The 27,825-nt window shown below is 39.1% G+C and overlaps 1 protein-coding gene across 2 annotated transcripts; it reads left to right on the forward strand.

Moving 5' to 3' along the window:
• Positions 1 to 539: 539 nt before the first annotated feature.
• Positions 540 to 26,293, forward strand: UGDH (UDP-glucose 6-dehydrogenase; the record flags this gene model as incomplete). 2 transcript variants are annotated; one of them, XM_084233566.1, is made up of 12 exons in its annotated part: positions 540 to 579; positions 6,786 to 6,954; positions 12,449 to 12,550; positions 15,708 to 15,908; positions 16,026 to 16,223; positions 17,758 to 17,905; positions 20,388 to 20,482; positions 22,303 to 22,433; positions 22,932 to 23,065; positions 23,480 to 23,571; positions 23,686 to 23,796; positions 26,183 to 26,293. In XM_084233566.1, 11 exons carry the CDS (start codon positions 6,793 to 6,795, stop codon positions 26,291 to 26,293), a joined length of 1,485 nt encoding a protein of 494 aa, XP_084089692.1. The 2 variants fall into 2 exon arrangements, with proteins under 2 accessions (XP_084089692.1, XP_084089691.1); XM_084233565.1 differs by lacking the exons at positions 540 to 579; positions 15,708 to 15,908 and having other exon boundaries at positions 6,793 to 6,954.
• Between the last annotated feature and the right edge of the window lie 1,532 nt (positions 26,294 to 27,825).

The raw sequence follows: 27,825 nt of genomic DNA on the forward strand, positions 1-27,825 counted from the left end.
GCACGAAGCCCCACCTCAGCGCCGACTGCCATGAAAACCCGGTCTAGACACCGCAGCTGAGGCCTCCGTCTCCCGCGGAGCCCAGAACCAGGATCCCGGCCCCCGGGGCCCCAGTGGACCCAGCGCGCCCGTAGCTCCGCCCATCGCCGCTCGCGGCAGGGGCGGGGCCGCTGATCTGGCGCTAGCGGATTCGTCCACGCTCGCCGGGGGCGGGGCCTTTCCCGTCTCAGGAGGATTAGCCCCGCCCCATCCGCGAGCCTGGGCCTGGGCCCGCCGGAAATAGGGCCAGACCCCGGGCTTAGTGGGGTGGAGGTGGGTGGGGCAAGGATGCGGCGCCGGCCGGAGTTTGGGAGGGCCTGGCTGCCACGGAGCGAACCCTCCCCCTTCTCGGACTGAAGCCTTAAATGCTGGCTCGGCCCGGGACTCGGGGTGCGGCGCCCTGCAGCCTGAGGGAGGGCCGTGCGGTGCAGGGAGAGCTGGCGGCGCCGGGCGCGGGTGCAGCAGCTGCAGGAGCGCGGCCCAAGCTAGGAGCTGTCCGAGCTATCGGGATAGGAGCGCAGCCGGGCTCGGTGCTTGGAAGTGGGTAAGCGCCTTTACCTGGGCTGGCCCTGCTGCAGGGTCAGGATGCTGCTGGGGTCCCGCAGGATGTGGGGGTGCGCGGCGGAGGTGTGAGCGCTTCTCCCGGTCGCTCCCTGAGCTCCGTCCAGGTCTCCTCTCTCTCCATCCCCGGCTTCTCTTTTGGGCTCTAGGCGGGAGCCGCCTTTGGAATCTGCTGTTCTGGCCATGGGATAACTTGAGCTTTTAATTCTAGACTCTCGGGTCTTCCAACTGCTGCTTTTTCTGCTTTTTCCCACTTTTTGACTTCAAACAAATGAGGTTTCCCCGGCGCCCCAGAAGGCTGAACGTGCACCGAAGGAGTGGTCCTCGGGTTAGGGACCGACCCCATTTTGGTCTCAGAGTCATAGTCTTTTGTTAGTGTTTGGAGTCTGCTCACTTAAGGGCCTGCTGCTTTCCTCACATCATTGACCGCTCTTCTTAAGAAACTAAACCAGAAAACGAAGCCAGAAAGCCCCTTTGAGGGCGGCATCCTACGACATTCCATCCTAACATCTGTATGGACTCTCCTGGAATCCACTGTTGGCCGCCACACCATTTAATTGCTCTATTTCATGTTAGGGGAGGCCTTTCTTGGGTGCTGCAGGAGATCAAGTTTGTGTGAGACCTTAAAATATTTTACCTCCTATAGAAAGGAAGATTATTGAGTAGGATTGAGAATTCTGGCACATAGAAAAGAGAAATTCACTGGTAGGGAGCTATTCACCAGTATACAGAGCAGTAACTGTCCATTGACTAACCTCAAAGACACAGTGAGTCTTTGAGTTTCTTCAGATCCCCTAAGAAATGGAGAACAGTAGTCTGGTCTGTTTCTCAGGGGGCTTCTGGAAATGAAAGAGCTTCTGTCTCCTCTGAGACGTGCCTGTTAATGTCCCTGCAACTAGTTTAAGGTAAATTAGTGGTAGACAACTCTCACAGAAAGAATCTCATTTCTCTTCTATTGTTGAATTCCTTTTTCTGACATAAAACCAATATCTAATAAACATATTCCAATTTTTTTTCCTTGGGTCAGTCATCTGTTAGTATTTAATTTTTGGAAATGATTGAGATGATGGATGAAGTTGATGTATCCAGCTATAAACCTGTTGCCTGAACTACTGGGTGGCTGTGCAGAGTATGCTGAAGAGGGGTGGAGAACAGAGGAATTAAATTCAGTTGAGTTTGTAGTAGGAGCTCCCCTATATATGTTAGCCTTCGAGTTTGAAATATTGATGAGAACTCATAAAATTTTAGATGAAGAGTAGTTTTCGAATGGCCTGGTTTATTGTGACTTTCCCAAAGTACAGAAGTAAAAATTTATTTCAAACTGACTCATTGAGTAAGCAAACATTCCTGTTTCCCTGACAGTGGAGAGTTAGGAGTTACATCCAAGTCGAAATATAAAACGGAATCACAAGATATATTTGTCAAGCAAAGTGTAGCGCTAACAGTGTATCAATATCTTTCATATTAAAGTTTATTGAGGATTTTATTGAAACTTCTAAGCGACAATTTGTTTTGATTTGCACAAATTTTACATCCATTGGGTCATCTACAAACCACATGTAATATGAAATAGAAACATAAAATGAAATATCCCCAAACCCAAGCAGTGCTATAATACAGGTCCGCCTGTTACCAAGAGTTTATCTTAGCTGTTATATATAAGGCAAGTCGAATATAGCTTGGCAATCAAGGTGGATAAGAAGTAACTCTGGGGAGACACGCTGAAGGCTGAAGTTCTACTTAGACAAGAGAGAATGATAGGATTCTGGATAATCTGCAAAAATACTATGATCAGCCATCCAAGCCAAGGATATTGATGTAACAGTCTTCATCTAAAAAAGATAGGCCCTTATGGGGAGATATTCATTCATTTAATATTTATTGAGAGCTCACTGGTCTAGGTGTTGGGTGAGCAGCAATAAGAACTGTTAGTCCAGGAGCACTTTATTAACTGTGAACAATTTGAGCCTAAGAGTTGCATCATGGAGACATTCAATCTATGTTTACTATATGAATGTTAGCAGATCCTGTTATGATGGAGATTAATGACATTAGGCTTTCCTAATAGCCACTGGCTGTGGGATTATGTGGTAACACCCAAAGATCCTCTGATCCAAAATATTTGAGAGTCCACTTTTTAGTTATCCTAGAAACTGGTTTTAATTAGAGAGAGAGGCTGTCTAGCTATCCAGTGTGTTACTGTGTGGTAATTCTTCAGGTTCATCATAGTTCAGGACTTGATCATCAACTTTGCATATCTGGAAGGTAGATTTTTTTTTTTACCCCATGCACCTGGAGTTAATGAGACTTTGGATATTAATTTGAGGTAATTAAGCTCATCAGAGACTGATGGGTACACTAAAATGGAATTTTGCTATCACAGTAGAATAATTTTATTCCAGTGACTCTAATACTTGTGTCTCAAATCCAGATCACTCCTTTCTAGTATTATGATTTCTGGGAATCTAAATTCTCAAGCCATAGTGGAATCAGAACAGTCCAGTTTTCAGGGATTATATCATCCCAGCATTGGGAAAGTTTGTTCTTGCCCCACCTCTCTGAAACCAGAGAACTCTTCTGACTTTCAGATTTAGTGTCACTTTTCTCTGAATGGTGCTGAAATTAATACTTTGTCATTCTTGCTCTTAACTCTTTCTTTCCAGGCTCCAGACTGATCATCCCCTTTACTAACACTGCTTTCCTTCAGTGGAGTATGTTAGATTTTAGCTGCATTAATGTCATTGATTCCTATAGTCACTTTCAGCTATGTTACCTTAAATTATTAAAGATATTATTGGTCCATGACATTGTTGGCATGCTTTCCTGAAAGCAGTATTCAAGACCCACTTTCAATTCTTTTCCTCCCTAGGAGACAATTATTACCTTTCCTTAGCATCCACTTCATTGCTAATTAGCTAGCTCCTCACTTATTTGTCCTTACTTTTTAATATATCTTTATTTATTATTTATTCCCTTCTTCTCATCTGGAATGTCCTTCCTCACTTGCCTTTTTTAAAAAAATATATCCTATTCATTTTTTTTTAAAGATTTATTTATACAAGCACTGGGTACAATCAGAAGTGCGGGAGGGTGAAAGAATCCACCAGAGCCAGAGCGGGGAACAGAGCAGGCAGAAGGACTGAAATACACTGCTGAGGTGAGCAGCGGGCGTGGCCGGAGAGGTCTGCGTGCCATGTGGGACCCTCATCAGCGGCCGGGGATCGAACCAGTGCTGCAGAGGCTGCGGGCAGCTTCACAGCCCAGCGCTCAACCGCTGCGCCACCAGGGAGGCCCTATTCTATTCATTCTTTAGGCCAAACTCAGATTCTCCATTTGCCATGCGGTAGATGCTTTCTTATTTCAATGATCTTTCCCTGAGGACTTTTACTCTCATTTTGTCACTTAATTGAGTATACTGCTTTATATAACTTAACCATGTTACCTGCATGTGACCAGTTCCCTTTCACTTTTTTTTTTTTTTTTAAGATTTGTTTATTTATTTATACAAGCAGAAGCGCAGGAGGGTGAGAGAATTCACCAGAGTCAGAGCAGGGAGCAGAGCAGGCAGAAGGACCGAAGGACACTGCTGAGGGGAGCAGCGGGCGGCAGGAGAGGTCTGCGCACCATGTGGGACCCTCCTCCGGTGGCCGGGGAGCAGCCGGGGATCGAACTGGCGGTGCAGAGGCTGCGGGCAGCTTCGCAACCCAGCGCTCAATCACTGTGCCACCGGGGAGGCCCCCATAGTAGACTCTTAAATAGGAATATTAATTTTTCATGAAGGAGAAGAGGGGAAGAAGTGTGTAGCAAGTGTGAACAATTTTTTGAAGCCAAATGCCGAGTTTTTGTGCTTCGAGATGCGGGCAGTGATGCACTTGTGCTCAACTGTCCCTCCCATAACTGGGACCTTTTTAGGAAAACAGTCCCCTAAGCCACTTGGCAATTCCAATGCGGTCTTTTCCTCCCCTGCTGTTCCCGTTCTCCTTGTGTGTGGAGCACCTGATGCCTAGCGAGTGGTAAAGGGCAGAACTGAAAATTAGAGAATGAAAAAAGACAACATGCATGGTTGTCAAAATTAAATTTTACTAAACTCATTAGTTTATGCTGAGCTGAATATTGGAATTCACAAAATTTAGTAGGAATATCATGTTTTTTGGCTTCACAAGTGATAATAGGGAGTTATTAGCCCACTTACTTAGGTCTTTAAGGAGAGAATCTACCACATTTAGCATGGCTTTAATATTTCCTGGCAAGTACATCCATACAATGGAATATAGTTAACTGTTAAAAAAAAAAAAAAAAAAAGAGGCTTGGTTTTCAGAGTGGATTAATTGAAAAATGTCAGTTGTTGGTGGTGTATATGGTATTTTGCCTCCTGAATGGATTGTTACAATATATATATTACATGTATTTACTTGTGCAAAACAATACTGGGAGGCTACACAGGGAACTAATAAAGGGGTTGCTTGTGAAAGCAGTGAAGAGGCTAGTAGGGTTGGGGTAGATATTCTTGAATTCTTGAATACCTTGTTATACAGATTTAATTTTTGAACCATATGTATGTATTACATATTTAAAACTAAAAATAAAAAATTCCCTTTGCATGTATAGTACTAGGAATGTTGCTTTCTTTCATAGAATCATTAGATTCTAACTTCTGTACATTGTTACTGTTTTACTAAAATTATGTTTTTGTTTTGAAAAAGTCATTACAGATCAGACTGATAGGAATTTATATCTACCGTTCATGACTACTAAAAGATTGATTTCTAAGTCATTTTAATTTTGTGTTAATGCAGGCCAAGATTTGTATATAGCTTGGTCAGTTCATTCTCTTGCAGTAGGAAGTCTACCCAGAAAACCACTGTAAGTTAGATACTCTTTGATTAACACAGGTTCAGATCTAAGAGAATTGTATCATCTTCATTATGGGCTTTGTATCTTTTTATAGTAGTGATAGATTTACCAGACATAGTAAATAGATCAGCCTTCCAGAATACCTAATCCATGCTCTAATCCATGCTCTGGAGTATATTAACAAATTATTAAACTCTCTTATTACCTTTTTGTCCCCCCCATTTTGAATCCATAAGTGGGTTAGAGTTGATGATGCCCGAGGACTTGGTAAAGACTAAAATTTTAAGACTGATCAGTTTCACAGTTCTTTTTCTCATTATAATGAACAAACTGACATTGTTATTATGCAGTCCCTTGTTATTTTCATTAAAGAGTGTGTTCATCTCTTGACTTTTGAAAAATCTATCAAAATTTCTGTAACAGCTTTGGTAACTGCAGAAATTACTTTCCCTTAACTACCTCATAGTTTCTGACTACAGTTGAAATAGAGTTTAAAATCATTACCAACTACCTAAAAATAAACTGCTAAAGGCAAATTGTACAGGGAGTATAATTTAGAGGCCATTTTTGGACTATGGAACTAATCTTAGTATCTATCGTGTTAGTCTAAGCCTGTTGTCACACTGGTTTTTGTACATCAGCATTTATTTAAACAAGTGCACTGATCTCTTTACCTTGAACTTTCTCTCAAAGTTCAAATTTGCTGGTGTATTAGAGACATAAATAAGGCTTTATTTCGTTTCTTGATTTTCTAGATAGGATGTCATTATAATCTTTGTGGTCTTCTTCAATTATACTAGTTATTATAATGTCCTTTCCCACCATGTCCTCCCCCCAACTCCCATGTTTTATGCTAATGTAGCTGAGAACAGGCTAGATCAGCTAATTGGGATGCTAATTTTTTCAGCACTATTTTCATAATTCTTATATATATATATTTTAAAGATTTTATTTATTTTTGCATAGAACTAAGGTGCAGGCAGAGGTGCAGGGGGTGAGAGGATTCACCAGAGACAGAGTGGGGAACAGAACAGGTGGATCTACTGAAATACATTGCTGAAGGGAGCAGCAGGTTAGACAGGAGAGGTCTGCTGAGTCATATGTGGGTTAGCTCCCTGACCAGGGATCAAACTCAGGTCATCACAGTGATAGTGCTGTGACTTAACCTCTAGGCCACCAGACAGGCCCCTATTTTAATAATTCTTAATGATTATAAATGTAGGAAATCTTTCCCAGTATCTGGACAGTTTTTATAAAGTGTGATGAATGTGCAGTGTGATTTCTTTGTATTTTCTGTTTACAATAGAACAGTCTTACTGTTTGCCTTTTAGTACCATCATGTTTGAAATTAAGAAGATCTGTTGCATCGGTGCTGGCTATGTTGGAGGACCCACATGTAGTGTCATTGCTCATATGTGCCCTGAAATCAGGGTAACAGTTGTTGATGTCAATGAATCAAGAATCAATGCATGGAACTCTCCTACACTTCCTATTTATGAGGTAAACTATATCAAACAGCCCTTTGTTCTTATGTTGTTTTCGTTGACTAATTTACTATTAATATAAAAATAAATGACTAACTGATAAGAAACTATCTGGAAAAATCTATATATGTTATGTATTATGGACGTTGTAATTACAATTATTTCAGGTATGGCCAGGGAAAATAACTGGAAAGAAATATATTAAATTATTAATAGTGATTTTATTAATGCAGTGAGTTTGTGGGTAATTTTTTTCTCTTTTTTTAAAATTTTGTCTACTAGTATAGTTACCATATTATATAGTAAAATTAAAAAGTGGTATTAGTAAAATTAAATAAAACTGGATGGTTATAATTTGTGTAAGTATATTACATTTTTTGTAATATAAGTAAGTATATTACATAGTGTGGTACTTAACCCCTTTAAGAACCTTGGGCTGAGAAATGATGTCTTTCATATTTAGTGATTAATATCACAAATTTGTGTAATTAGAATTTCAAAATTTCTGTGAATTTAGAGAATTTATAGTTAGGAATATATCTTCTCACTTTTGTTAAGCTATTTGTGTCCCCTTTTTTATTGTTTCACTATAAAATGAATTAATGATATACCTTTGAAGGCCAACAGAGAAGCACCGAAAAAGTGATGGTAGCATTTTTTTTTAAGATTTATTTATGCATACAAGAACCGGGGTACAGGCCAGATGTGCGGGAGGATGAAAGAATTCACCAGAGACAGAGCAGGGAACAGAACAGGCAGACTGACGAAATACACTGCTGGGGGAGCAGCGGGCGAGACAGGAGAGGTCTGCTGGCCATGTGGGTTGCACTGAGGCCGGTGGGGATTAAACCGGCACTTCAGAGGCTGCAGACAGCTTCACAGCACTGCTCAACCGCCTGTGCCACCACGCAGGCCCAATGGTAGCATTTTCTATCCAACATTAATATATTCTATTTTTTTCCCAAGAAATCTTAGTTATTTATAAGACACTTAACAGCTCTAATGTTTAGTTATGTTAAATCTCTGGAAGGGAAGTCTCAACCCAGTTTAATCTGTAAGATATATCTAACTGATATTTATGGTCACATGAAATATAGAAATCTATGAAAAAGCACCCATAGAGTAATAACCACCCAACATGGATTTACTCCATATCTGGAACAGGTTGAGGATAAAAGAAAACACCTCAGTGTATGTAGTAACTTGTTTGTTTTACCTTTGCTTCTACAGATGACATGCCCATACTAGTTCTTTAAATACTTCAGTTATAATTACTACAACATTTGATTTTGGGGAATTTTATTTATTTATTTAAGATTTATTTATTTATGCGTATAAGAGCTAGGGTGCAGGCCAGAGATGCAGGAGGATGAGAGGATTCACCAGAGACAGAGTGGAGAGCAGAACAGCATACTGGCTTAAATACACTGCTGAGGGGAGGAGCAGGTGAGACAAGAGAGGTCTGCTGCGCCATGTGGGTTTCTCCTTGGCCAGTGGGAGGATGGAACTTGTGCTGCAGAGGCTGCAGATTGCTTCATAGTGTGGTGCTTAACCCCTTACGCCATGAGGGAGGCCCTTGGGGAATTTCAAAAAACATTTTGGAAAGGTGACATTATAAAGAGTTTTAAATTCTAATATCCATTAAGGGCAGTAAGTCATTCAAACCCTGTAAGCCATATTTATAGCCTACCATTTAGTGATTAATTCTGGCAGCAGTGTACTTTAGTCTTCAAAAACAAAGGCGCACCCCTCCAAATGACTAAAATTATCACTGCTGGCAGTATCAAGTATTGACAAGGATTTAGAGCAATTGGAATTTTATACACTGCTGACCAGAATGTAAGTTGGTACAACTGCTTGGCAATATCTAATATTGAAAATATGTAAAATCCACATGTGGGCAAACTAATCTGATGATAGAATTCACTATGATGGGGCCTCCCTGGTGGCGCAGCTGGTTGAGTACAGCGCTGTGGAGCTATCCTATTCCCTGCCGGCCAGGGAGCTACCCACATGGCGTGGCAGACCTCTCCTGCCTCGTCACTGCTCCCCTCAGCAGTGTATTTCAGTCAGTCTGCCTGTTCTGGTCCCCACTCTGTCTCTGGTGAATTCTCTCACCCTCCTGTGGCTCTGGCCTGTACCCCAGTGCTTGTATAAATAAATAAATCTTAAAAAAAAAAGTTTAAAAAAAAGAATTCACTATGATGGTAATTTGATTGGAGGTAGTGACTAGGAGAAGGCATAGTGCAGGCTCTGATTAACTGCTAATGTTCTAATTCTTGATAGGGATAGTGGTTCCCCAAGTATGTTCACTTCTAAAAATTGAGCTACACACTTTTCTATCCTAATGTATATGCATTTTCTGTACTTTAGTTTTACTTCAATAAAAATTTTGTTTAGAAACAAAAAAACAAAGGATATTCTGAAGTACAAAAAAAGAAAGCTGTCTAGAATATATTGGAATTAGACATTTTTCCTGGAGAAAACAAAAATCACTTGACAAGATATGTTCCCTGGCCATATTTTTATCCAGTCAGGTTCCAATTTGAAATCTGAAACTCTTCTTCCAAACACTTCAGTGCTTTAAATTTAAAACCGTGTGTTCTACATTAACACTGAATCTACTTGGGATATATTGTTAGATTAAGAGGATTAAGATCTAAAATAACTTCTTTTCCATATCTTATTTTTTCTCAATAACCTACCTTTTATAAGTATTTCTATTGTTTCACACTTTATTTCACAAATAAGTTTTTCTTCTTTAAATCTCTTTAAATGTTTGAACATAAGAGGTTTGAAAATCTATCTAGCACTGTGCCCATTAGGAGCAATGTCACAGATCTCAGAACACTGAAATTACATAATTGCATTGGTTTTATTTAATGGTTATATTTGGTCTTTAAAGTTTTCTTTTATCTCATCTTTAATGTGTCTATGCCAGAAAGTTAGATGATGATAACACATAGCTGTTTTAGTTCCTCATTATTTAGTGTAGCTTACAAAGGGAATGGAATCTTTTTATAAAACCCAACTGACTTTGGAGTTAAAAAAAAATGACATTGCTATTTAAAATTCTAGAAGGAATCTTTTTAGCAGGTAGAGTGATTTTTCTTTTAGCTAGTGACAAACTTTAGGATTCTGATTTTCATGTCTTTCTTAGTTGTTAAGGATACTTGCTCAAGAAATTTGTAAATGGGGGCCTCCCTGGTCACACAGGGGGTTAAGACACAACCTATAAAGCTGTCCATAGCCACTGCAGCATGAGTTCATCTACCGCCGGGGAGCTGACCCACATGGTACAGCAGAACTCTTCTGTCTCACCTGCTGCTCCCCTCAGTAGTGCATTTCAGTAGATCTGCCTGTTCTGCTCCTTACTCTATCTTTGGTGAATCCTCTCATCCCCCCCTCCCTACCTCACCCCCGCATCTCTGACCTACAGCCCAGTTCTTGTATGCATAAATAAATAAATCTTTTTTAAAAATCTATGGCATAGATTTTTCATTGTAAATACCACATTTTCATGCCAGGAAGCCCTTATTGGGGACTATTTAAGTCATGGCCACTGATAGAGAAATGATAACTGATATGAAATTATAATATTTAACATATTCTTTTCAGTACTCAGCCTCCTTAATTAGAGATTAATTAGAGATTTAGTTAGAAGGAAATGTGATAGGATGTGATTATTAATTATGTAAGAAGGATGAAGGAGATGAAGTAATCTGGAATGATATCCATGTTTCTGGCTTATATGACTGGGTACATAATTTGTGTGCAAAATTTGTGCCATTAAATGAGATCATGAGTTACTAACACAGTGATCAGTATGTGAGTAAGCTGTCAACTATGCCAAGTACAGGAGAAATAAGGACTGAGACATATTCATTACATTTGGTAATATGAGGGCTATTGTAACTTTTGTAAGAACAATTATAAATGGTAGAAGATTGAGGAAGAAAGTGAGTGTATAAAAGGAGTAAGACTTATGTTTAATTTAGAGGGAGTAAAGGGGGTAGTCACTGGGGAGGGCCACAGGTAGAAACAGTGATTTTATATTTTTTTCTATGGTTGTTAAAAAAATAGAGCATGCTAAATACTTCAGGTAAACAGGGAAATAAATTATAAGTGCAAGAAGAAAGTGTATATTTGGGGCCTCTCTGGTGGCTCAAGGGGTTAAGTCTCAGCACTATGAAGATATCCACATCCACTGTAGCACTAGTTCTATCCCCAGCCAAGTAGGTGACCCATGTGGCTCAGCAGACCTCTCCTGTCTCGCCCGCTGCTTCCCTCAGCAGTGTATTTCAGTGCATCTGCCTGTTCTGCTCCCCACTTTGTCTCTGGTGAATTCTCTTACCTCCTGTACCTCCGGCCTGCACCCCAGCTCTTGTATGCATAAATAAATAAATCTTAAAAAAAAAAAAGAAAGGGTATATTTGATAGTCTTAGGTCTAGAAAGGACAAAATCATGAAGAGTTGAGATATATATATATATATATATATATATATATAATGGTTTCTGGTCTTACATCCAAGTTTTTTATTCATTTTTAATTAATTTTTGTATATTAAATAGTATTCTAGTTTCATTCTTTTGCATGTGGTCATCCAATTTTCCCATCACCACTTAGAGAAGAGACTTTCCTTTTTTCATTGTATGTTCTTGATTCCTTTGTCATAAATTAACTGATCATATAAGGAGTTTATATCTGGACACTCAATTCTATTCCATTCATCTTAGTGTCCATTTTTAGTCCAAATCCATACCATTTTGATTATTATTGCTTTGTAGTATAATTTGAAGTTTAGAAAACTAGTGCCTTTGTTCTTCCTTTTTCTCTGAATTACTTTGGCTATTCAGGGTATTTGTGGTTCCATACAAACTTTAGCAATGTTTGCTCTGTTTCCTTGGAGAAAACTATTGAAATTTTGATAGAGATTGTATTAAATCTGTATATTTCTTTGGGTAAGGTGACCACTTTAATGATAAGAAAATAGTAATGACTGATTTAGAAAAAATACTCTATAGAGATTAATTATTGACTATTTCACTATCACTTGTATATCTGAATTCTTTGGAGTAAAAACCTGCATTCACAATGATAATGCAAAATCAGATGTTTGCTTGAAATTACAGAAGACCTTGAATTTTCTGATAATTGTGTTGATACTAGAGTTAATACTTATCAAGTGGCATGTAGTAAGCAATGACACAGCATTAAAATGAGTTTCTGATACAGTATTGTAAACCAGTGTTACCAGAATAACAACAAAAATGTGTTGCTGTTTCAATTATGGCAATTAAAGTAAGTTTGGTTTATTTAGAAATGTTACATAATGTACACTTAATCTTCTTTGGAAAATGACCTTTGAGTTTTCTACAGAAGTGTTATTTAAGAGCAAGTCTAGACTTTTAAATTATAATATAATCTTCCCACTTAACAAATATAAGTCTATATTGCTGAGTTTTTATTTCACATGACTGGCATGTACAACTCCTTTTTGCTTTTTAGCCAGGACTAAAAGAAGTGGTAGAATCCTGCCGAGGAAAAAACTTATTTTTTTCTACCAATATTGATGATGCCATTAAAGAAGCTGACCTTGTGTTTATTTCTGTAAGTACTTTCCTTTGTTGTGTGAATGTTAATATATTCTTATCTATATGGAAGTTTCATTATATTTTAATAGTAAACCTATTGATATTAAACTATAGCATTGCTTAGCAGAGAGTTGTCCAGTTGAATTTTGGGTGTCAATAAACTTTGTCTAACACGTTACCAAATCCTAGAATCATCTGGTAAAATATGTCATTTCAGGTCATTGAACAAATACATTCAGAGAAAGTTCTAGTCTGAGATCCAGAATTAGGAAGTGCTGGTAATGTGGGCACAAGTGGTTATAGTATATATTTGTTTCATTATTTATTGTTTCCACTAGTTGATAGAGGTAAAGAGAATAAGTTTGTAAATTTATAGGCATCTCCTATATAGGAATTATGAATTGTATATGAATTCCATATATGACTTCATATTCCAAGTCATTTCAAGTTAGTTGTTGGATCTTCTCATAAGTTGGTTAGGTTATCAGGGTTGACCACAGACACCATTAGCTTATAATATGACTGAACTGTTGCACCTGTGTAATGAAAATATGGAACCAGCATTTGGGACTAAACTCTGGTAATCCCATATTTGAACCAACATAACTTAATTCTTGCTTTCCCCATCACCATCTATTATAATAGGGGCCTCCCTAGTGGTGCAGGAGTTATGGTGGCGCAGGGGTTAAAGTCTCAGTGCTATGAAGCTATCTCCAGTGGCATGAGTTCAATCCCCAGCCAGGGAGCTGACCCACTTGGCACAGCAGACCTTTCCTGTCTTGCCCGCTGCTCCCCTCAGCAGTGTATTTCAGTAGATCCACCTATTCTGCTCCCCATTTTCTCTGGTAAATCCTTTCATCCCCTCTCCCCCACACCTCTGGCCTACACCCCAGTTCTTGCATGCATAAATAAATAAAATAAATCTTAAAAAAAATTTCTTTTTTTAAAAAAGATTTATTTATTTATGCATACAAGAGCTGGGGTATAGGCCAGAGGTATGGGGGGGGGGGTGAGAGGATTCACCAGAGACAGAGTGGGGAACAGAACAGGCAAACTAACTGAAACACTGCTGAGGGGAGCAGTGAGCAAGGCAGGAGAGGTCTGCTGTGCCATGTGGGTTGCTCCCTGGCTGGCCGGGGATCGAACTCACGCTGCAGAGGCTGCAGACTGCCCCACAGCGCTGTGCCCAACCCCCTGTGCCACCAGGGAGGCCCAAAAATAAATATTCTGTGTGACGATGTAGTGTTGCCAGTTGGTGACTGAGCTAGGTGGCTTATATGACTCAAGACCTTTAGGGCCTTATGGAATAAAGAGAAGGTCTCATGAGGTAAAGAAAAGAAGCACAGAGTAAATAGAGAGTAGATGCTGTTGAATTGACTATACATGTTATTAAGGATTGCAGATTGTTCAATAAGGGGTTGTTTTTTGACTGGTGAGACAAAAGCATTACTGTGAGGATATGTGAATCCCAGGAAAAAGTGGCAATGCAGCCAGTGGTAAAACCATGTTATGAATTCAGTCTCTCTTTTAGGCCTCCTTAATTACTTCAGAGAAAGTGATGCCGCATCTATGACTCACCTACACATTCCCTACTTAAGTTTGCAGAGAGTTAGGGTAGAGACATCGAAAATGAAAAAAATATTTTGGAGTTTACTTGGAGAAAATCAACAAGTTATCTTGTTGAATAACTCGTACCTGTAATGGGAATAGGGAAATTTTCTGTCAAAATAATGTTTTAAAAAGATCTATTTTCAAACAGTAGAGTCCACCTCAGGGTGTGCTGGCACAAAGAGCTTGTTTTCCACTTGACTCTCTGCTCATCCAACCTGAGCTGCCCTGAATCTTTCCAAGCTACTACTTTGTGTGCATGTTTGAGCAACTTATTATTATATATAACAGGATCTGCCATCTAGTTCCCATCATTCTCTGGATAAGATTTTTGTTTGTTTGTTTGTAGTATACTTTTCATTATGGAAAATATCAAACTTATAGAAAACATGCTGACAGTAGTAATATAATGAACCCCTGTTTACCCATTCTCTTTTAAAATCAACAATTGTCATGACTGATCTTGTTTCATTACTGATTCCCTTTCCTCCCCTCTCAGGTTATTTTTAGGAAAATTCCAGACAGGAATAGTTTTATACACATTGTTTTTCAGTTGTCTTCAGTGTTCCTTTACCAGGAGAAGCCATGTCGTCATCACCATAACCAGCATGTCATACCTTACCCATTCTGTACTCCATTGCACCCTGACTTCCACATTTAAGTCTTTTCCTAATTTGTTCCATGCATATAAACAAGTTTTCTCTCACTTGTCTTACCTCAATTCAGTTTCAAGTTTTGGTTTATTTTGACTTGATTCCTTTAGTTAGTATCCCATTAGGTTATAAGCTTGTCTAGAGAAGAGAATTGATGCATTTTACCACTGGTTCAAAACCAATCCCTGTATAGAATTGGAAACTTTCTTAGAACACTTTCATTTTTATCAGATCATCACAAAACTCATTTGTTAGGCTTTAGAGAGACTGATAGCCTCACTTTCCAATTAGATCATTGAGACAAAAGCAACCACACTTTCCCAAGGTTACCTGATACAGTGAAGCCAAAACTAAATGCTTAGGTTCTGAACTCATGGTTTATTTTTCTTTCTGCTTGATAGCCTTTGTCTACATTGTAGTCTGTATCTTAAAGATGCTAGATAATTTTTAGCTTTTATGAGCCAAGAAAGCATTTTTAAGTGATGCTGCAAATATTTTTTAAAACTAACTATAGGTTTGTAAATAAGAGTAGAAAAGAAGTGTAAGTTTAGCTTTAAAGGCCAACATAATCAAAACCTATATCTCATTTCAGACTATGAACTCCTTTAGGAAAAAACTGTTTCATTCATCTTTATATCTCTAGGTCTTAGCTTGGAACGTACCTGCCCTAGTATCTAACATACATATGGCAGCTTCTCAACAAAAATGTATTGAATGCTTTCTGCAGATGCTTCAAGCTGTTGCTCCTGATGATTATATAATGTATTATTTCTGTGGAACTAATAGGGTTAAATCAGGGCTACTGATGATTGCTAGCTTCCCACTTGACCAGTTCGTTGATAGTCCAGGGGATATCTTGAAATCACTCAATATCTTACACACTGTGTTATTAATCTCATATCCTTTCATCAGGTGAACACTCCAACAAAAACCTATGGAATGGGCAAAGGCCGTGCAGCAGATCTGAAGTATATTGAAGCTTGTGCTAGACGCATCGTGCAAAATTCCCATGGGTACAAAATTGTAACCGAGAAAAGCACAGTTCCAGTGCGGGCAGCAGAAAGTATTCGTCGAATATTTGATGCAAATACAAAACCCAATTTGAATTTACAGGTATTTAAAAAAAAGGAGCGTAAGACTGGTTCTTTTTATGTATTGATAAATATTGATGCTTTAAAGTGGCCCACCATTCATTCTAGCTTTAAGCTTTCCTTGACTTTGGGATTCCAGGTGCTGTCCAACCCTGAGTTCTTAGCAGAAGGAACAGCCATCAAGGACTTAAAGAATCCCGACAGAGTACTGATTGGAGGAGATGAAACCCCTGAGGGTCAGAAGGCTGTGCAGGCACTGTGTGCTGTATATGAGCACTGGGTTCCCAGAGACAAGATTCTCACCACTAACACTTGGTCTTCAGAACTTTCCAAACTGGTTGGTATCTAGCATCAGCTTTCCATTAAATTTATTTATTTGTTTATTTTTAAAGATTTATTTATTTTTATACAAGAGCTGGGGTACAGACCAGAGGCACGGGAGGGTGAGAGGATTCACCAAAGACAGAGTGGGAAGCAGAACAGGCAGACGACCGAGATACACTGCTGAGGGGAGCAGCAGGCAAGACAGGAGAGGTCTGCTGCGCCATGTGGGATTCTCGCTGGCCGGCCAGGATCAAACCCACAGTGCAGAGGCTGCGGACAGCTTCCCTGCGCCACCAGGGAGGCCCTTCCCATTAAATTTAAAGCCAAAGACTTATTTCTCTTAAACTTGACAAGCTTTCTTACTATTAATAAAAGCTAGACTTTTGGAGATAATATTCTTGTATATTGTAAAATAATTTTTATAAGGAGGACCAAATATCAGGGTGTAGGATATTCTGGAGAAGTCTAAAATTTTAATGAAATGAAGGGTACATTAAAATAGTAATTTTTAAATTACTCTTTCCCTTCTCTTTTTATCCTTCATACTCATCTTTCTTCTTTAATTTAAAATAGTTCTCTTAGCAGCCCATCCATTGCCTCCTCAATTAAGTCCATCAGCAGAGCTCTTCTGCCTGCCTGTGCCTATGCCGTGTTTCTCCTCGCCAACCTTCTCCCTTCACAAAGCAGCAGAGGCATCTCTCCTCCCAGGGCTGCCCCCTGTGCCTGTGAAGGCCTCTCTTTTAACAAACCCATCCCTTTCAGGGGCAACTCTTGTGTCCTGCTTGTGTCTGTGCAAGCATCCTTGACTTCCTTCTCTTTTCATAATAAACCTGCTCTCTTTTATTTTTTAAAAAAGATTTATTTATTTATGCATACAAGTACCAGGGTACAGGCCAGAGGCATGGGGGAGTGGGAGGATCCAACAGAGACAGAATGGGGTACAGAACAGGCAGATTGACTGAAATACACTGCTGAGGGGAGCAGTGGGTGAGTCAGGAAGGTCTGTTGTGCCATGAGTGTTGCTCCCTGGCCGGGAATCGAACTCGTGCTGCAGTGGCTGCCACATGCTTCATAGGTTGCATCTTAACCCCTTGAGCCACCAGGGAGTCCCTAAACCTGCTCTTTTTTTTTTTTTTAAAGATTTATTTATTTGTACATACAAGAACTGGGGTACAGGCCAGGGGTGCAGTAATGAGAGAATTCACCAGAGACAGAACAGGGAACAGAATAGGCAGATCTACTGAAATACACTGCTGAGGGGAGTAGCAGGCGAGTCAGGAGAGGTCTGTTGTGCCATGTGGGTAGCTCCCTGGTCGGGGATTGTACTCGTGCTGCAGAGGCTGCAGATAGCTTCATAGTGCTGTGCTTAACCCCTTGCGCCACCAGGGAGTTCCTAAACCTGCTCTTTTAATATTAAAAAAAAATTGAGTCCATCACTAACTTTTATATCTCCTTTAGTAATTTGCATTAGTTCAATGAATTATTATCTAGATGTGTAAAATTAGTATTTTAGCTCATTGTACTTTTCCTTTCCCCCCCCCCCCCAGGCTGCAAATGCTTTCCTTGCTCAGAGAATCAGCAGCATTAACTCTATAAGTGCCCTCTGTGAGGCAACAGGAGCTGATGTAGAAGAGGTGGCAACAGCCATTGGAATGGACCAGAGAATTGGAAATAAGTTTCTGAAAGCCAGTGTTGGTAAATGAAAATTTTTATGTACATAAAATTGGCTTATTTAGTAGATTTCTAACCTTGTTTAATTTCATGCTTCAAAATATGTATACAAGTAGCCTTCATCCAAGTAGCCTTCATATCAGGGATTTTCTAAGTGAAATTCTTGCTGATATAGTTGCTTATATGGTTTAATAATTACTGACGGAGTAGTCAGATAAACAATTCAGTGTTTTAGGAAGAATAAATTTGTATTTAGTGAGAGCATTTAGGAAGACTACATTTGGAGGCCACATAGGAAATATTTGTGTCACACCTTCTTGAGGTAAATAAGGAAAAAGTCCATATTGTTTGCTTTTCCCAATGTTTGTTATAGGGTGAAACAAAGTTGATCCTTATCATTTGTGGATTATGTATTTGTGAATTAGTCTACCCACTTAAATTTAAAAGTTTTTAAAAAAAATTTATGTATACAGGAACTGGGGTGTAGGCCAGAGATGTGGGGGTTGAGAGGATTCACCAGAGACAGAGTGGGAAGCAGAACAGGCAAATCTACTGAAATAAACTGCTGAGGGGAGCAGTGGGCAAGACAGGAGAGGTCTGCTGCACCATATGGGTAGCTTCCTGGCCAGGGATCAAACTTGTGCTGCAGTGGCTGCAGATAGCTTCATAGTGCTGAGACTTAATCCCTTGCGCCACCAGGAAAGCCCCCCACTAAAATTTATTTGTAACCCACAACCAATAGTCATGGTGCTTTCATGGTTTTTGGCAGACATAAATTGCAAAAACTTTGAGTGACTCTGCAGTTACATTCCCAGCTGAAGTTGAATAAGGTGATGCTCTTGCTTTTCTGTTTCATCCTATAAACAAGTGATCATTTTGTGTTCTGGTTAATGCCACATGTATCACTTTTTTGTGCTTTTTGTTGATGATTAAAATGGCTCTAGCACAGACTGTTGAGGTGCTGCTGCCTAGTGTTGTGAAATGCCAGAGGCTCTGCTGTACCTTACAGAGAAAATATACATTAGATAAGCTTCATTCAGGCATGAATTATAGTACTTTGGGCTATGAGTTCAATGGTAATGATACAACAAATAAACATTAATACCCATCAAACAAGATTAGGTATCGATTGGTTTACAAAAATGTGACCAGAAGCTCACTGGAACTTGATCCTGTGTTTTGCCAAGCAATAATGTTTCAGTATTTGCTAATTCATAGTTCATGGTAATTTTGTAGAATGTAACTATCAAGAATAAGGAGAATTGACTGTATTTTTACATATAAGTTAGTAAGGCTAGTGTAAAAGAGTCTTGTATATATATTGGACCATAGATGTCCCTATCTGCATTTCTGGGACCTTATGCCATTTCCTATTACTTATTTCTCTGGCCTTTTCTATTTTTTTCTTTTTTATTCTACCTGCTCTTTAATAAAATTAGCTACTATTTTTTAGCACCCCCCCAAAAATTAGCTAGTATTTTATTGAAGTCATATTATATACCAATTTCTCACCCAGCAATTCTATATCTCAGTAGTTCGTAATTTTTTTTTTTTTTAATAGAGGCATGCTTTATTTATTTGTTTGCTGGTTTGTTTGTTTGTTTTGTTTATACATGCACTGGGTACAGTCAGAAGCGCGGGAGGGTGAGAGAATTCACCAGAGCCAGAGCGGGGAGCAGAGCAGGCAGAAGGACCGAAGTACACTGCTGAGGGGAGCAGCGGGCGGCAGGAGAGGTCTGCACGCCATGTGGGACCCTCCTCTGGTGGCCGGGGAGCAGCCGGGGATCGAACCGGCGCCGCAGAGGCCGCGCGCAGTTTCGCAACCCAGCGCTCAACTGCTGCGCCACCGGGGAGGCCCAGTTCATAATTTTTATAACCTGCTATGAAGGTGCTAATATTTCCTTTATAGAGAAGATCAAGGATCTGGGAAATATTTGCAACTTGATCAAAGCCTGCAATTGATAAAAGGCTAGCTAGGTATTTCTGACCCTGACCTGTGCCCACCCTCAGCATGTACTGCACTAGATCAAGAATAAGAAAACTGCAGCCCTCAGGCCAAACCTGACCCACAGCTTGCTTTATATAAAGTTTTATGGGAACATAGACATGCTGAGTAGGTTGTCTATGTCTGCTTTTGAGCTACAAAGTCAGAGTTAAATAGTTGTGCCAGACTGTGGCTGACAAAGTTTAAAATATTTAAAATATCTGGTCCATAAACATTTGACAGCCTTGTGCTAGAATAAGAGAAGTGGGTCAGTGATACTGTATGAATGAGGAAAAAATAGAAAATATATCCCTAATAAAGCTTTGGCTAGAAAATTATTTGAAAATTGTGTATAGGGTTGATTAGTTGCTTGCAAATTTCACGCAATGTGTAACCCCACCAATTTTCCAACTTTCAAATGTTATTCAGAAATTGTAGCATGATTTACTATGATAGATTTGTCACATGATTCAGTTATATGGTTCTTAAATGAAAATATTGCCATGTCATTTTTTTCTTCAGGTTTTGGTGGGAGCTGCTTTCAAAAAGATGTTCTGAACTTGGTCTATCTCTGTGAGGCTCTGAATTTGCCTGAAGTAGCTCGTTATTGGCAGCAGGTATCTTTATAGTCATCAACTTTTGATTAATCTTTAATTAAAACCTGTCATCCTTTGGGAAGTATTTGGTAAGATTTATTTATTCAGTATCTCAACTATTACTATATTCAGTTTATTTATTTTAGGTTTACTTACTGGGTTTTTTGTTTTTGTTTTTGTCTTTACTAATCAACTATGATGGAAGTTTCTACTAAACCAGAGTTTCTTCTAATTTTATAACTAAATTTAAGCCCAGAGTAAAGCAAACTTTTATTCTTAATTGTAATTCTTCTCTATCTTGAAAGTCATGAAATCAAAGTTAAGGAAGAGGGCCTCCTCGGTGGCGCAGCGGTTGAGCGCTGGGTTGCGAAGCTGCCCGCAGCCTCTGCAGCGCCGGTTCGATCCCCGGCTGCTCCCCGGCCACCAGCAGAGGGTCCCACATGGCGCGCAGACCTCTCCTGCCGCCCGCTGCTCCCCTCAGCAGTGTACTTCGGTCCTTCTGCCTGCTCTGCTCCCCGCTCTGGCTCTGGTGAATTCTCTCACCCTCCCGCGCTTCTGACTGTACCCAGTGCATGTATAAAACAAAACAAACGAACAAATAAATAAATAAATAAAACATGCCTCTATTTAAAAAAATAAAAAATAAAAAAAAATAAAAAATAAAATAAAAAAAAAAAAAAAAAACAAAGTTAAGGAAGAACTTGTAATGCCTTCAAGTAGCTTGCCCATAATTTTGTTTTGTACCATTGAAATCCACAGAGCTAAAATTAGAGACCCTTCCCAAGTTGGGAATAGTGTCAGGTTTATTGCATCCTTATGCTGTGCCAGGAACTCTTTTAAATACTTTCATATGTATAATCTCATGTTATCCTCATCACTAATTTTACCTATATCATCTAATACTATCTCCCATTGACAGATGAGAAAACTGTGCTAGGATACATACCTTCCCCAAATATTTTTTCCCAGTTTGTAATTTTTCAGACTTCGGCTGCTGGTGGGAATATAAGTAAATATACTTTTTTTTTTTTTAAAGGGAAATACATACTTTTAAGTTCATTTCACTCAGTCTAGCCTGATGACTTGATCTTGCTGTCCATTGGGGGGACTGCAGGTAAAGCTTTGCTTTTCCAAAACATTTGACCCATTCCCCAAGCTCTCTGGCTTGGTGATGTCCCCCAGAAGCTTAGACTGTTAACAAAAAAATTCTTTTATATTCATCTGATCATCAATCTGAAATCTTGTTTATAAACTCATAGAAGAGTCACAGATTAGCTGATCAGAGACTTTTACTCTCATAACATTCAGTTAATTCATGTGCCAAATGTCCATGGTATCATGGTCCATCCAGAGGCAGGTGTAACTGTCCATTGTTGACTATCCAATTTCCACTCACACTGAAGGGATGGACATAAGCCTACAAGGGGGAGTACTTTGGGATTTGATTGCTTATAACCTCGCTTCCAACACTCTTGAGACATTAGCTAAGGAGAAGACTGTCTTCAATAAACCTTGCTTATACTGGCCTTATAGCCAGACCCTCAAATGCTTTTACAGTTGAAGCTTAGCTTTGCTCCCTATCTCTACATTCATCTCAGCCTGATGTGTGGAAAATTGAAATGAAATAAAATGAAATGAAAATGAAAATGACTGGGATGGCTTTAAGGAAGGGTAACTTTTTAAAAATTTTTACATCTGTAATACTTAAGAGGTTGGTCAATCTTTTTGTCTCCTTATTCATAAGGCTTTTATCCATACAGTAGTACTCACCACAAAACTCTGAGCAATGTCTGGCACACACTGCCCCTCACTCACTGATTGTTGCACTCTTATGATTTCAGGTCATAGATATGAATGACTACCAGAGACGGAGGTTTGCTTCCCGGATTATAGACAGTCTGTTTAATACAGTGACGGATAAGAAGATAGCTATTTTGGGGTTTGCATTCAAAAAGGACACTGGTGATACAAGGTATCTGTTCTTTAAAATATTTTAATCCCTTTGAGAGTGTTAACTCCTCATTTTATTTGGATTTTTGGTGGATGTGTGTGAAATACATGTGTGTATATAGCATAAAGAAGAAAAATAGGGCCTCCCCTGGTGGCACAGCAGTTGAGCGCTGGGCTGCGAAGCTGCCCGCAGCCTCTGCATTGCCAGTTCGATCCCCTGCCGCCAGCGAGGGTCCCACGTGGCTTTCAGACCTCTCCTGCCACGCCTGCTGCTCCTCTCAGCAGTGTATTTCTGTCTGTTCTGTTCCCCGCTCTATTTCTGGTGAATCCTCACACCCTCCCGTGCTTCTGACTATACCCAGTGCTTGTATAAATAAATAAATAAATAAATCTTTAAAAAAATAAAGAATAAAAATAACTTCTATTTTCTCACAATAGAATCTTATCTGTATATCAAACCTTCTAGGTATTAGAATATATGTCATTTAAAAGCTTAGTAATACTGATTTTTTTCCTTTAGAGAATCTTCTAGTATATATATTAGCAAATATTTGATGGATGAAGGTGCACACCTCCATATATATGATCCAAAAGTACCAAGGGAACAAATAGTCGTGGATCTTTCTCATCCAGGAGTTTCAGAGGATAACCAAGGTAAGGCTTTGAGTTTCATGCATAAGTGCAGGCCCCCAAACTTGCTCCCCAGAAACCTTTAATTACTTAGTTTTTATCATTCATATCATTGGTTAGGCACTCTTATCAACTTCATTTCTCTAAAATGAAAAAATTCTGAAGCATTGTTTAACCATCTTTGATTTGAAATGCTCAGCTTAAAGTTAGTCTAATGGTTTTCCAACATAGCCTAACAAGTCCCAAGGATATAAAGAAGATCTTTCTGGAGCAAAGATAGGGGTACTACAGACCCCATGCTATTAACCTTACTCACACTTCAGCCAACCCATTCCACTCTGTCAGACCTCAACACTTCCTGCAATCCTAGTGCTAAAATGTATAATTTCAAATAATTCCTTTCCTATCACCAATTTTCCCTTACTGTTGTGCTTACAGTGTCCCGACTTGTCACCATTTCCAAGGATCCATATGAAGCATGTGATGGTGCCCATGCAGTTGTTATTTGCACCGAGTGGGACATGTTTAAGGTGAGGTGACAGAAATGGTATTAAGGGAAATTGTAATGGTGTTCTAATATCAATTGGGACTGAGTATGTATTCATGTATGTGTTCTAATTGTTCCTTTGCTTCTGTCTTTACAGGAACTGGATTATGAGCGGATTCATAAAAAAATGCTGAAGCCCGCCTTTATCTTTGACGGACGACGTGTCCTGGATGGGCTCCATCATGAACTTCAGACCATTGGCTTCCAGGTAATCACAGCCTGGTCTGGTTTTGTTTGTTGGGTCATTTGTTTTTTAGTGGCTTTGAGCTTTAGAACTTTAATATTTTCTCAGTTAGCATTGACATAACTCTGGAGAAACATGGCCATGGGTCAGGTCCCTGGGAAGTCTCGGGGATTTTTGTAACTACTGGTACCTTAAATTTGCCACTTAGAGTTCATAAAGCATTGGTCACCCTTACGAAGTATACAGGAAGTCATCAGTTGCCTATCATATAGGGATAAAATGTGCCCTCCTTACCTCATATCATAAAGATCACGTAAGAAAGCATATATTTTTTTTACCCCATGAGCCAACAATACTGCTCTGCTGAACTGTCTGCACCACATCAACCTCCTTGGAACCTGGTCACAATACAAATATTTTGAAACATTGTGCCTATAAAACATGGTAGAGTTGTGACATGTTGGTATGGGATTCTATACCTTCTGAGTGCTCAGCTCTGTCCTACTGCTGTAAGAGATGGGAATGAATAATACAGGTGCTAACAAGAAAATTACAGGTGTTTCATTGGTACTGGCAATCCTCTAATTCAAAGTTTGCCAATTAATTATGAAACATCGAGAGAGGTGAAAGAAACCTCTGCCCAGAGCAGTATATTTATGTTGCATCTCTTTCAATTCTACCAGTGGTCCCACAGCATTAATAAGAAGGAGTTACTTTTCATTTCCTCAGAGCAGAGAGCATGGGATAGGAGGTTCAGGAGAAGGTGGGGATGGACAAAGAAACATGCCAGGAGATGGCTATGAGCATCATCCCTGAGCGGAGAAGAGAGGGACAATACTTAGAACTGGCTGCGTGGTTCTGCGCTGCACCTGCCGTCTTGAAGAAGTATCTGATGTGGTTCTCTAACTTATCACCGACTTATTGAAGAGCCTTCTCATTTAGAATTCAGTGCCCATTTCTCACTCCTAGGAGATTCACTTGTAGCAAGAAGCAGATGGCATCGCTGTCTGTTAACACTTCATCAAGGGCCTTAGGGACTATCTCCTCTCCCACCCCCTTAATAACAACATGACTGTATTTTCCAGTCATGACTTAAACTCTGTGATGTTATTTTTAAAGATTATTTACAAAGCCCAGGGGGCCTCCCTGGTGGCACAAGGGGTTAAGACGCAGCACTATAAAGCAATCTGCAGCCTCTGCAGCACAAGTTCAATCCCCAGCCAGGGAGCTACTCACATGGTGCAGCACCTCTCCTGTCTTGCCCACTGCTCCCCTCAACAGTGTATTTCAGTCAGTCTGCCTGTTCGTTCCCCACTCTGTCTCTGGTGATCCTCTCACCCCCCGCATCTCTGGCCTGTACTCCAGCTCTTGTATGCATAAATAAATAAATCTTTTAAAAAAAATTATTTACAAGGCCCAGACAAATTTTCTGCCATTCTTGTTTTACTCATCTAAGGAGAAGATAAGTAAAGGAATATATATTTAAAACAAGTTTGAATTCTTGTAAAAAATTTTTTTTTAGATTTATTTATTTATTTATTTATTTATTTATTTATTTATTTATTTATTTATTTATTTATTTATACAAGCACTGGGTACAGTCAGAAGGGCGGGAGGGTGAGAGAATTCACCAGAGCCAGACCGGGGAGCAGAACAGGCAGAAGGACCGAAGTACACTGCTGAGGGGAGCAGCGGGCAGCAGGAGAGTTCTGCGCGCCATGTGGTACCCTCCTCTGGTGGCCGGGGAGCAGCCGGGGATCGAACCAGCGCTGCAGAGGCCGCGGGCAGCTTTGCAACCCAGCGCTCAACCGCTGCGCCACCGGGGAGGCCCTGAATTCTTGTAAAATTTAACTTTCCTAGTAAGGACTAAAAAAATAGGAATGGAATCACTAAATAGAATTGATAGTCACTAACTGGGACAATTAATACAAAGACAAAGTTCTTTGTGACATTTATAACAGTTCTACAGTATATTTACCTATGCTGTAGAGAAGAAAGAAATGTAGAATTATTTAAAAACTGCCATTACAACTTCCACAATTTTTTAGGATAGGACATAAGACTAGTAAGTTAACTGGAATTTGGTCCATTAATTGCTTTCATATATGCTACTAGTAAGAGTGGTAAATGCTTTTTATGCTCTACTCTGGGGGTCTCTGATGCAGGGAATGGCAGGAGCAAGTGTCTGGATGTGAGTATCAAAAGTGGATATAGAGTGACCTTAGAGACATAAGAAACACAGAAAGAACCAGAGATCTTTCAAAGCAACCCAGACAGCTTGGGAAATGTTTTCCACTTTTAAACACAAAATATCTAATTAGATTTTCTCTCTTAGTACACTTGTGTAAGTTTTTACCCTTATGTGTTATAGTTGTTAATATTTTCTTTCTAAAATTTCTTTTCCCCCTAGATCGAAACAATTGGCAAAAAGGTGTCTTCAAAGAGAATTCCATATGCTCCTTCCGGTGAAATTCCGAAGTTTAGTCTTCAGGATCCGCCGAACAAGAAACCCAGAGTATAAACATTGCTATTTTTATTTGTAATTTTTTTTTTGGTAATTCAGGATAGTAAATATCTGATATGAAGTGACAAATGAACCAAGTGTTTTTAAGGAAACAAAACTATTTTTTTAATAATCCAGTTTATACTAGCTATATGGGAGTTAGCATATCTGGTAATTATGAATCTAGAGTATTTTTTACATATTTTTATAATATTGTTACCTCAGTGATTGAATGAATGATAATCATGTTAATTTTAATGGTGTCGGTTTTTGTAAAACAAAAATTAAGTTTTGAACACTTTTTACTTTACAAAATGTCCTTAGACACATCATAAAGTATAAAGGGAAAGGCAGTCTTTAGTTTTTCTGATCATTGGTTTATTTACTTGTCATTAAATATATATATTTTAAACCATGAAATTGCTATGCTAACTAGTGGGCTAACGCTGTTAATCTTTCAGAGAGTGTTTTGGAGACTTAGAGGTTTCTGGCTTAATGAATAAGGTTTTTCCAAGCCATTTCTTGTCTCTGGACTTAGAAGGCGGATGAGGCCTTTTGTGCCTTTTTGGTGTATATGCTTAGAAGATTTTCCCTATGCTTCCATGTTAAAAGTAACCTTACAAGTATGGTTTGGTTAATGTTCCTTTTGTTTTAATGAGCTACCTTGCTGGTTTTAGGCCCCTCAAATCATCTCTAAATATTTCTAATCAGTCTAAATATGAGCAAAAGTCATTTTTTTTAACATGAAGAGAAAATCAGCATGGGATATTTCAGTCTTTTACTTCTTACCCTCACTAGTCATTTTTTAGTCCAAGAGCCAAAAATATTTGTTACCATGACTTTGCATTTTTATTTTCATTATTCATTGCAATTTTTCCCTTTTTATTTCAGAAAAATCATTATAATAAGTATAATCTCATCTATAAATGTAAAGGTTTCATAATTACATATAGCATATTTCTAAAATAAGAATTTTTTGTCTGTATTTCCATATGCTTTTTTGTATGTCTCTTGCTGACTTGTTTTCTCTTGTGTTTTATCATTATTGGAATATGATGTATGTTCATTTGCTTTTTATGCTCTGCTAAGGGTGTACAAACTGAGCTAAATAGACATAGGCCTCATCCTTTAGGAACTTTGTGGTTCAGTAAGAATACCAAGATCAATATGAGGACAGAGATATCTGTACAGATATCAAATACATAAATAAAATACTCTGCATAAACAACTGTGTGGGTGTATTTTTTGTAAGTGTACAAGTAACTATGAGTTACTGTATGAGTCATGGGTGACATTAGATAGGATAAAAACTACTCCTCACTCTTTTGAGAAAAGGGTATTATATATCATTCTTTCAAATGGTACAAGAAAGGGAGGGCGTTTACTAAAGAGATCAGGTGTTGGCCAACTACAACTCATGAGCCAAATCTGGCCAGCCACTGTGAGTTAACAATGTTTTTTACATTTTTATGGGTTTATATTTTAAATGGCTGTAAAAGTTCCCAATTTTGCTCTGTGACCTTGAAACCCTAAATTATTTGTTGTCTGGC

This window comes from Talpa europaea, assembly GCF_964194135.1.
Source record: "Talpa europaea genome assembly, chromosome: 5".
NCBI lineage: Eukaryota > Metazoa > Chordata > Mammalia > Eulipotyphla > Talpidae > Talpa > Talpa europaea.